At 49.5% G+C, this 12,195-nt stretch overlaps 1 protein-coding gene across 1 annotated transcript in view; it reads right to left on the minus strand.

The window, feature by feature from the left end:
- The window catches only part of KCP (kielin cysteine rich BMP regulator), a 130,623-nt gene that overhangs the window by 59,739 nt on the left and 58,689 nt on the right, over positions 1-12,195 (minus strand). The window contains exon 10 of the mRNA XM_063448335.1: positions 9,472-9,568. Within this exon, the coding sequence (XP_063304405.1) occupies positions 9,472-9,568 (97 nt within the window). The remainder of the gene's footprint in view (positions 1-9,471; positions 9,569-12,195) is intronic.

Genomic DNA, 12,195 nt, shown 5'->3' on the forward strand with positions numbered 1-12,195 from the left:
GGCTTCACTGCATCCCATTCTCCCCAGTGACACTCGCATTCACTGACACACACACTCTCACTGGTTTGACACACACTGACAGACACACACACGCACACACTCACTAACAGATACACACTCTCACTGATACTGACACACTCACGCAAACATTCTCTCACACACCCACAAATATTATTTAGTCCACCCAGCTCTTCTAGCAATGCTCCATAGCACATTTAGAGGTGAAGCCAGGGCCGAAGTAATGTCCTATCCCGGAATTATCACCAGACACGTGTGAAGGGGCAGTGCTGAAAGAGCACAGAGATCAGAGCTCTCTCAGCTCTGCCTCCATTCTCCCCCTGGACATAGCATATTTCAGCCTGGGTAAGCAGGTGCCTACTCAGCCATGCTCTGCCTCAGCGGGCCCAAGGTGTCCAGCTCATGGAAACCCTGTGATAGGAGGAACACAGAGGGCCAAGACTTACTTGCAACTTCTGCTCTTGACTAGTTAAGATTCTATATCTTAAGTATCTTAGCTTGGGATTCCAGATAGCCAAGAATTTTGAGAAGGATGACTCCTAGCCAAATGTGTTCACTGCAAACAGTCAACAAAGGGAATGGACTCCCAAGGAATCTGGTTCAACCTGACACCATAGCAACCCAACAATGAACCAGCCCTATGGAATGCTATATTACCAGGAATAAAAATGCTTATGCTTACAAATCGGGGCAGTCCATCCAGGGATTTAAGAGTACCACCCTAAGGTCCACTCCACTTCTAAAGTACAGCTGTTACCATGAATGTAACAGAAGACAGACAACATGAACGTAGCAGACGACACAGTAATGTATGCAAGCAAATTCGATCTACCACAGTGACTGACAAAAACTGTCACAATGATCTTTGGAACAGTACCTAAATTACACAAATTACAAAATTCCCATCTATCCATCAAAGCTAAATCTTATTGCACACTGATGGCCGTCCACTCTTTCAAATACTTGGGTATGTTGTTAGACCCCAATCTATCTTTTGGCCTCCACATGGAAAAACTTGCATCTAAAATTTTTCCAAAACTAGGTGCCCTGTACAGAAACAAAGCCTAAGCCCACAGTAAAGGAAAAGATTGTACAGCAAATGCTGATGCCAATCATTGATTATGGGGATGTAGTATATGCACCTGCACCGCAAACCCACCTTAATAAACTTAATACGTTATATAACGCCTCTTCTGCCTCTTTGTGCTACAATGTAGTTACAGGACCCACCATTGTGACATGCTAAAAGAACTAAACTGGATGTCGCTGGAATCCAGACGCACCCTTCATCTTTCCAGCCTTGTGTTTAAGAGCTTTTCTGGGAAGCTTCCACCCTACCTGAGCAGAATGCTCTGCTTGGCTGTTCCCACCTCCTATAACCTCCGCTCCAGTACCAGCACTTTATTTAGTCTACCTCAATAAAAAAGAAAGCAGCCCGATTCTCCTGTTCCTACAGAGCACCGCAATTATGGAACGACCTCCCGCACACTTTCAAATCTTCCCCAGACCTAAAATCCTCTTTATATATCTCAAAACAGAGATATATAATGCACCTGTCATGGTTGATTAAATATTTCCTACCTGTTCTATGTTAAATTTTGTACATATTGTGTATTAATATTGTTTTTGTATTTTATTGTTCCCTATTGTATCAATGCAATGTTTTGAAGACCCAGGGCATACTTGAAAACAAGATAAATCTCCATTTATCTTTTCTGGTAAAATATTTTACAAATAAATAAATAAATAATGTCACCAGGCTTCAACAGGGGTTTCTCTAATTAACATTCCAGTACATAATGTGCATCTAATTTTCAACAGAAGATCAAGATTGGCATAAAAGCACTATGTTATTTGCTGAAGTATTGGTTAAAATGTGCTCGATTATAGGACTTGTATGTATGAGGATATCTCACAACGTCATCAATGACTCGAGAATCTAAAATATTAGCAATTAAAGATTTGTACTCCAAATGTAGTGTAGCTGGGGGAATGGCATCCTGCCTGCTAGCAGCAAGTTACAAGATATTGGCAACTATTCTTCTTCCTTCTTGTTGCATATCCTCCTACAGGTAGTACGGCCCCTGACACCTCCCAAAAAACAGCAGTCTCATGTGTTAGATAAAGTAAAATAAGCATTAATTATTGTACTGGTTACAGGACATTTATCCAGAACAATACTCAAGGAGGACTTGCGGGGGTCTGAACTGCAAAAGCAATGCTAGCCCTCTCCCAATGACAGATGGCAGCATGCCGGATCACAAGGGTTTGGGAAATGCACATAAACTGAATACTAAATAAATGTCAACTATAGCCAAGTCACCCACAGCAGAACGGAGCTACCACAAGTCACATCCCAATGTACCCACAAGATTGGGGGACCAGGGATGCAGATTCCAGTTCAAATTTATAGGCAGGGGGCGTGGCTTGGAGGTCCGCGAAGATGGCAGCATAAACTGAGAGCTCCCCGCCGGCCTAACTTTCAACCTCACCGACCGCACTAACAATAGCCGAAAATGGGGAAAACACACCGCGCATCGAATACCCGGGGACACCCCGAAACGCACTGTGACCCCCTCCGTGAAGCCGTACCTCGTGGCACCGGCGGATCTGGACCAGGCCTCAAACGACTCCACGGCCTCCGGCCTTTCCCACCCGCGATCCCCGCAGGGTGACCATCCACTACCGACCTCCCAAGCTTCCCTACCCGACATAATGTCTATGCTACAGCAACTACCCACAAAAGCGGATTTGAAGACTGCAAACGCGGAACTCCGCGCGTCCATTACCGCTGAGCTACATGCCATGCGTGAGGACATACAAGGCCTCAGCCAAAAGGTGACTCAGTTGGAAGCTGACAGCGACCACATGTCTGCGGTTCAGGCAGCAACCACAGACAGACTGCAATCCCATACCAAGATACTGCAACAAATGGCGCTTCACATTGAGGACCTGGACAACAGGGGTAGGAGACAAAATATTAGAATCAGAGGGGTGCCAGAGGCGCTGGACAAGAAAAGCCCAATCCAAGACACCTTGCTGGACTTATTTAATAAATTGCTGATGCGACCTCTCCAGACACCCATTAGCTTTGTACGAGCGCACCGCGCCCTGAGGCCTCCGGGCCCCCCAGACGGGCCACCCCGTGACATTATTTGCTGTTTGGAAAGCTTTCCACTGAAGGAGGAAATCCTCCGCAAAGCAAGGGGCACGGATAAAATAATACTGGAAAACTCGGAAGTCCACCTGTTTCCTGACCTGTCCCCAGCCACGCTATCATTTCGACGAGCCTTGAAACCCCTTACAAGGCAGCTACAAGCAGCCCAAATGAGGTACCGCTGGTGCTTCCCCACGGGCCTACAGGTTGCTACACCCAACGGCCCCTTCACGATCCTAGGGGAAGAAGACGCCCAGGCGCTGCAAAGAGAGCTGCACCTTCCGCCAGAAACTCTGACATGGCCGAACCCACTCAATTTCTACGCTTTTGCCCCCAGATCACAGGACACGGGCCCTCGCCCTCAGAGAACTCGTCCCCCCCGTACTCAAACGACCAGACCAGTGGGGACACCCAACTGAAACCCGCTCCATTCCTGGGAGGTTACCCCCCCCCCCGGAACCGCCATGTTGACTCCACTAGCAGTCTATGAACTGTACCACCCACTGCAGACCACCCTTGGCGCTTCACCGCTATTGTGAACTTTGACTGTCATTTGGTCACAGCAAGTATTATGGGAACTGAAACTCCACTTTGGGTGTGGGGGGGAATATTAGACCTAGCTAAGATTGCCCTGGGGGGTGAAAGGGGTACTATACCCACACTGCCGCAGAGAGGAAAGGGACCCACGAAGGGCCTAGGCCCGAGAGGGAAAACAATAGGAGCAATGCACCTCATAGCCCCATTACAAGGCCCCCCACACTCTAATACTCTAACATTTAAGGGCCCTCTATATTAACTGAGATCGGTACATTAGGCTGGGGAAGGAGGGGATGTCTAGCTTTGGGAGCGGGAGGGGGGAAGGTGACGGGGACTTGGGAGCGGGGAGGAAAGCGGCATTGTAGGCCAGTAGACCTGCTAGGCTCTACCGCACAAGGGGGGGGGGGAGGGAGGGTAATCTTGAAATGTTGATGTGTTTTGTGTTATGGCTAATACTATTGCTACTGTTTTTTGCTGTATTATATGGTGAGGTTGACACTCATGCTGAATTTTATATAGATTGTGCCGTAAGTCGGGGAGACGATGGATCCTAACTGGGTGGTGCCCCGAGAGGTCACAGTGGTCTGTGACGACCTTTTTGAGAGCGCACTTGACCCCCTGGACCCTACTCACTTGGGATTCCCGGACCCCCTTCGACTGCCCTACTGGAGTGAGCGACCAGAATCAGGTGAGCGGTCCCCCTCCACCCTCTAGCGGACGGGGGGGTTCCAGCCCCCCTTCGCTCTTTTCCGATACCGCTGGTTATAGCGATTTTGTATAGACTTACCGACTGTGACTCTTGACTCCTGACTTTTTCCCTCCCCGCCTAACCCAAGCCTTCCTGTGCCCCCCCCTTTTCCCTACCCCACCCTCCCGCTTGTCCGCCGGACGGACAAGCCTACGCTGATACACGACTGCTAGAAGAGCCCCGGTCATGTCCATTGCCCCGGCCCCCATCACGATACTTTCCCTGAACGCCAGAGGCCTTAATCAACCCGAGAAACGGTCTGGAGCGGTGAGGGAATTTCTCTCCCGTAAAGCATCGATTGTGTTCGTACAAGAAACGCATTTCAGGGAGGGGTCACGTCCCACACTGACGAACCACCACTACCCCATAGGATACTTTAGCGACTTTCAGGGGGGAAAATCCAGAGGAACTGCGATCCTCATTCATAGACGCATCCCGTTCACAGAAAAGGATGTACAAACCGACCCGGAGGGTCGATATACCTTTTTAAAGGGGGAGATAGCGGGCACGCTTTACACCTTCGCTAACGTTTATGCCCCAAACCGCAGACAATACCGTTTCCTGGCCCGGACACTTTGCTTACTGCGGCGCTTCGCAGAAGGGGTACTGGTCCTAGGGGGAGACCTAAACGTAGCTCTAGACCCCAAATGGGACTCTTCCTCAGGACGCTCACCCGTCCCTACCCAACACATCGCGGCAATCAGGGCTTTACTGACGAGGGAGAGACTAGTGGACTGCTGGAGAGCACTACACCCTGATGAAAGGGACTATACCTTCTACTCTCACCCGCACAATTCCTACACTCGCATTGACTACCTCTTCCTTTCACAATACCACCTCCCACTGGCCCTCCAGGCTGACCAAGGCACCGCAACGTGGTCGGACCATGCACCGGTGTCGGTCACCCTGGAGTCTCCCCTTTTCAGACCTAGGGTCTCTAAGTGGAGGCTGAATGAAGCTCTGCTTGCCATGCCAGAACTGACTGCAGACATAGACACCACACTCCGGGACTACTTTACACACAATGGCGACCAGACGTCCCCCACCATACGATGGTAAGCACACAAAAGTGTTATCAGGGGGCATTTCATACAAAAGGGCGCTCTCCTAAAACGACAGAGGGAGGCACGCATGACTACACTATTAGCAGACATACACCGCCTAGATACCCTCAACAAACGCCTCCAACTCCCTACCCACCAAGCCACGCTGTTAGGTCTAAGGAGGGAACTGACCACACTCATACAATCCCAACATCATAGGGCAGCTCTACGACACAAGGCATTATTTCATGTAAACGGTAATAAGAGTGGGAAGCTCCTAGCACGCATGCTCAACAAAAGAAGGCGGGACACATACATAGACCGCATTCGGGACAAGGACGGGAACCTCCACAGACACCCCACCAAGATACAGGAGATCATTCGATCATATTATGCAGACTTATACTCCCTACCACGACCGCACACTGACACGCACACTCTCAGACTCCGCGACTCTATAGATGAGTACCTCTCGGCCCATACACTCCCCGCCCTAGCGACTGACGTATCAAACCGACTAGAAGAACCCATTACCACGGAGGAACTTGCGCTAGCGATTAAAAGCTCCAAATCAGGGAGAAGCCCGGGCCCCGACGGGCTACCACTAAAATATTACAGGACATACGCTGACATACTTTACTCCCCACTGACAGACATGTTCAATGCGATCAGAGAGGGACACGAACTTCCCGGACAGGCTCTAATGGCGCACATTACTATCATCCCCAAAGAGGGGAAGGATCGTGAGCACTGTGGCGGCTACCGACCCATATCCCTCATCAATACGGACATTAAACTCCTGGCAAAAGTCCTGGCGACTAGACTCCAGACGCACGTTCCCGGTCTGGTCCACGCAGACCAGGTTGGGTTTGTGCTGGGTCGAGAGGCTAGGGACAACACTATCAGGGCCCTGACACTGATGCATAGGAATACCGAGACGAACACGGGCCTTCTCCTACTCTCCACAGACGCGGAGAAGGCCTTTGATAGGGTCAATTGGGAATACATGTTCCGGACATTAACACACCTGGGAATGGGACCACACCTTCTGGGCTGGATTAAAGCCCTGTACTCCAAACCGACAGCACACGTACTGGTCAATGGGGCCCTAACAGACCCGTTCCCTATATATAACGGTACGCGTCAGGGATGTCCCCTCTCCCCGCTACTTTTTGTCCTAGCGTTGGAGCCATTCCTGAACACCATCAGACATCATCCCGACATTACCGGCATTCACACAGGAGACACGCACCACAAAATTGCCGCCTACGCAGATGACCTACTGTTTTTCCTCACACATCCAGAGGTCTCCCTGCCCAACCTAGTTCAGGCCTTCCACACATTCGGACTCCTCTCGGGATTGAAAATTAATTTCTCGAAATCCTATGTCTTAAATATTAGTGTACCCACACCTCGCGCAGACCAACTGCGCAGGAGCTACAAATTCCAATGGGCCTCGGACAAGATACGCTACCTGGGTACTTGGCTGACAGTGAGCGCAACCACCCTGTACGCGACAAACTTCACCCCATTACTGACCCAATTTCGGAAAGAGATGAGGGAATGGGCCTTCCCCCACATATCCTGGTTAGGTAGGGTGCAGGTGGTGAAGATGAATTTTTTGCCACGTCTGCTCTACCTCTTCCAGACCTTGCCTATCCTGATCCCAACCTCTTTCTTCACGACACTCCGGGGAGCACTGGGGTCCTATGTGTGGAACGGGAGGAGACCCAGACTGAAATACTCTCTGCTCACACGGCCCAAAGACAAAGGAGGACTAGCCCTCCCAGACTTTCTGCTATACTACAAAGCGTGTCACCTACAACGAGTAGTGGAATGGTCCAAACTAGGGGTACACAAGCTGTGGAAGTCCTTAGAGGGACACGCAGCGGGGGTCCCCGCCGCCCTACTCCCATGGCTCCCAGCGGGAGGTTCTGGGAGGGAAGCCCATTACACACCCTACACAAAAGCGACTCTGACGGTATGGAGAAGGAGTATAGGGCGTCATGCTCTTAGTACACACCCCTCCCCCCTTCTGCCTCTCACCCATAACCCGGACTTCCACCCAGGCCTGGACCCGAAGGCCTTGCAAATTTTAGTGGACGACCCCCTACCCCGACTGAGACATGTCTGTTCCAACCGGGGACTGAAAGACCTGACAGAGTTACGTGGGGTGACCCCTCAGTCCTTCCTGACGCGTTTTCGCTATGCACAGGTACGCAACTACATAAAACTCCTCCCACAGGGACAGGCTTTGGGCAGAGATCTCACAACTTTTGAGAGACTATGCTCAGCCCCTGACCCACTACCACATGGAATTTCACACCTCTACTCCCTCCTCCAAATGCAAACTCCAGTAGAGACACCTAACTTTATGGGGAAATGGGAGGAATCCCTAAATAAGACGTTTAGCGCCCTTGAATGGGAAAAGATCTGCAATACTGTTCACCACTGCTCAACATTTAGCAAGAGTCAGGAGACTGCTTATAAACTGCTCACGAGATGGTACCACACACCAGCTACTGCGCACCACATAAACTCTCAAGACTCCCGCCTATGCTGGAGGTGTGAGAAGGAGATTGGCACACTCTTACACATTTGGTGGAACTGCGAACTGATTCAACCGTTCTGGCGCACTATCCACCAAGTCATAGCCCGCTTCACAGATAACCCCCCACCCCTTGAACCGGCAGCTATGCTGCTCCACCACACGCCCACCCCCACGTCCAAATATAAAAAGACACTCACGATCCGAATTATTAATGTAGCAAAACAATTAATCCCACAGTTTTGGAAGAATAAAACGGCCCCGCCCTTGTCCCAGTGGTTTGCCCAAATGGAGGACCTCAGAGCAGTTGAGGAACTTATCATGTACGCGGCTGGCCCGCAAAAACAACAGCAGACTTACCTAGACATATGGACGCAGTGGATACTGACGACAACGAAACCGGAATTCCAGTCCATGCTAACGGACTACACGACCGATACCCCAAGACTAACAAAAGCAGAGACAGTAGACTAACCCTATCCCCCCTTCCCTACCTGGACCCTGCCCCCCTTTTCCCTGACTCCCTTACTTCGGACCGACTAGAGAGACGGAAACCCGTAACCAAGAGCAAGCAGACACTTTAGGCTGCATGAACACGAGCATTGGGCACTGACGACTAACGTACACAACTATGCCCATCGGCCTCACCGACCTACACACCTGAAGACCTGGTCGGTAGCCGAACCCGCAATGCCCATTACGATCCTACATGCCACCAGACCTAACTCATGATAGCTACGGATCTGGCCAGACGAATATTGCTTGCAGACTGCTGAAGTACACCTGTGAGCTCTGAGCTTCATAGGGCCTGCGCGCCCACGAGAATCTGTTATTGTTTTTTTTGTTTACTGATACTATGGATATGTGAAGTACGACACAGAAGTTTTGATCACTGACGAGGACCTGCGAGTCCACTACTACATGGGGCCTGCGCGCCCACAAGTTTATATTTGTGCATTACTGTTTTCCTATGGTTGGACTCACGTTGAGTCCTAAATATTGCTAACAACTGTACGTGGAGACTTGCACGTCTCGGAATGAATCACATAACTTTGAAATAAAAATCATATTTACAAAAAAAAAAATTTACAGGCATCTACAAACAGGAGGATAGAGCTTCTGTCGCAGCACAGGTTGCATTATAAAATTATAAACAATCAGACCTAGTCAGCATTTTTTGAGTAAGAGTTAATAAAAATGATTTCTTTCTCTGACAATGTGGTCTGTACATGTACATACAGAAAAACTAAGGATGCATCCATTCAACGCACTCTATCTATAAATTAGACATCAGTATTACCCAGGTACTCTTGTTAATGCTCATTCTCACATGCAACCATGCTCTTTCACAAAAGGTAGCTAAATCAGCATTTGTAACAAGTGAATGGTGGTGTATGTGTGACAGGTGCAGAACACTCACCTTGTTGACAGACAGGACAGCATTTTCCAGGTGGAGTGTATCTTTTTCCACAGGATAGCTCCGCACAGCGTTCTCTCTCACACTGCACCGTGCCATTCTATTACACAGAGACATCAAGCAGTAACAGTCAATGGGAATATATTCATAAGAAGAAAAAAAAAACTATGCAAAGAAAGGAGATGGGATAAGGGGAAACTTAAGCTTAGGCAAATAAATACATAAGTACTACTTGCTTGACTTGGATACTAATCCGAGTTATCCACAGCTTCTAGGGAATATTCCAGCAGGGTAATGGTCATATAATATGTAGACCTCCATTTAAAATGCAAATCTTGACAATGATTCAGAAAGGCTACCTGCCCTAGGATAATACTAAAAAAAAACAAATGACTCCGTATTTATCTCAGTGGAAATTTTGAAAGAGCCTTTGCATTTATCCCTGGTAACTCGTAGACTTATCACAACCCCTCAAATGTATTTGTTTAGTAGTATGTTGTTATTACTTCTCCTGTGACAAACTGTTAACAACCATATGTGAAAACATTTCACTATATGTACAGTGAGTTTGCCTTGATTCACATGGATGAACAGAGATTATGTAATAGAATCAAGTACAGAATGATGTGCATCATCCACTACACAGACACTGCATCCACTAGACACACTGCATCCACAACAAAACACTAGATACACTATACACAGGGCCGGCCTTAGGCATTTGGGCGCCCTGTGCAAAAAATCTTCACAGCGCCCCCCCCCCCCTCCCCCACTCCTTACCCCTTCCCACACACACACACACACAGGCAGGCAGACAGCCATACACACACACACACACACACACACAAACACACTCAGGCAGTCATACACAGACAGCCACACACAAACACACACACAGACATAGAATGTGACGGCAGATAAGAACCATTCGGCCCATCTAGTCTGCCCAGACAGTCACACATAGGCAGTCACACACAAACACACACACACACACACAGGCAGACAGCCACACACACACACACACAGGCAGACAGCCACACACACAGCCACACACAAACACACAGGCAGACAGCCAAACACACAGAGGCAAACAGCCACACACACAGTCACACACACACAGACAAACACACACACACTGTCAGACAGCCACACACACACAGTCACACACAGACAGACAGACACACACACACTGGCAGACAGACACACACACTGGCAGACAGACACACACACACACGCAGACAGTCACACACACACACGCAGACAGTCACACACACACACGCAGACAGTCACACACGCAGACAGTCTCACACACACACACACACACATAGGCAAACAGTCACACACACACACAGGCAGACAGCCACACACACACAGTCAGACACACACACTCACTAACAGACAAACACACTCACAGACACACACTAACAGACACATACACACACTAACATACACAGACACACACTAACATACACAGACACACACTAACATACACACACACACTAACATACACAGACACACACTAACATTAACACATTTTTTTAAATTTATTTAGACACCCCCCCCCCAGCCTCCTTACCTTTGGGAATGCTGGGGGGGGGTCTCTTCCTCCCTGGTGGTCCAGTGGCTGCTGGGCGGTCGGGCGGCGCTGGCAGGTGGCTTGCGAGGGAGCACTTCCTCTGAGCTGTATGCTCAGCTCCCTCGCGCGCCGCAGAGTGAGCCTGGGAGCCGGAATATGACGTCATATTCCGGCTCCCAGCCTCACTCTGCGGCGTGCGAGGGAGCTGAGCATACAGCTCAGAGGAAGTGCTCCCTCGCCAGCCGCCCGCCAGCGCCGCCCGACCGCCCAGCAGCCCGGCATGTCTGTTAGCCGCAAGGCTAACAGACATGCCGTGTGAGCTATGCGGCCGCAGGGCGCCCCCTGCACCATGGCGCCCTGTGCGGCCGCACAGCTCGCACACCCCTAAGGCCGGCCCTGACTATACACACTGCATTCACTACACAACCACAGACACTGCATCCACTATACACACAGACACAATGTATTAAATAGACACACTGCATATAAAACACACTATATGGAAGGGGGGAGAAAATACATGAAAGGGAACAGAGACACGGATGGGGGGTGGGTGGGGCAGAAAAAACATTGATTCTTTAATCCATTGTGGTAGGTGCTGTCACGATTCGGGAACCTAACACGCTAACAGGTCACAGAAAGTAAAGGGTGCAATACAGGTCCTTAGAATGGCCGGGATAAGCACACCAAAAATAGTCAGGAGACAAGCCAAGTAAAGGGAGCCAGAAAACAGGAGAACGAGAAACAAGCCGTGGTCAAAGGAATGGAGAATACGGGAAAATCGGAATAACAAGCCAAATAATCGGTAACCAGAGAGAGACGCACGAACAGACTGCAATACAGGTATCACAAGTCCACATCAGGGCACTGAGAGACAGGAAAGGTAAGTATAATAATCCTATGGTTAATTCTGATTGGATAACTTCCAATCAGAATTAACAATCACACGTGGGAGATATTTACACCTCGCACTTATTATTGATTATTGTACTGTGACTTTAACGCCTGGTCACGTGACCAACTCTGGTGTTCGTAAAAGCATGTGGGCTCCCAGTGTGCAGCGTATATATGCTGCCGCTGGGAGGTGAGGAGGAGGACGCGAGCGTGCAGGTAGGGGAAGGGGAGACCGTGGCGAGGGACTGAGGGTGAGT

Source organism: Pelobates fuscus, chromosome 3, assembly GCF_036172605.1.
Source record: "Pelobates fuscus isolate aPelFus1 chromosome 3, aPelFus1.pri, whole genome shotgun sequence".
NCBI lineage: Eukaryota > Metazoa > Chordata > Amphibia > Anura > Pelobatidae > Pelobates > Pelobates fuscus.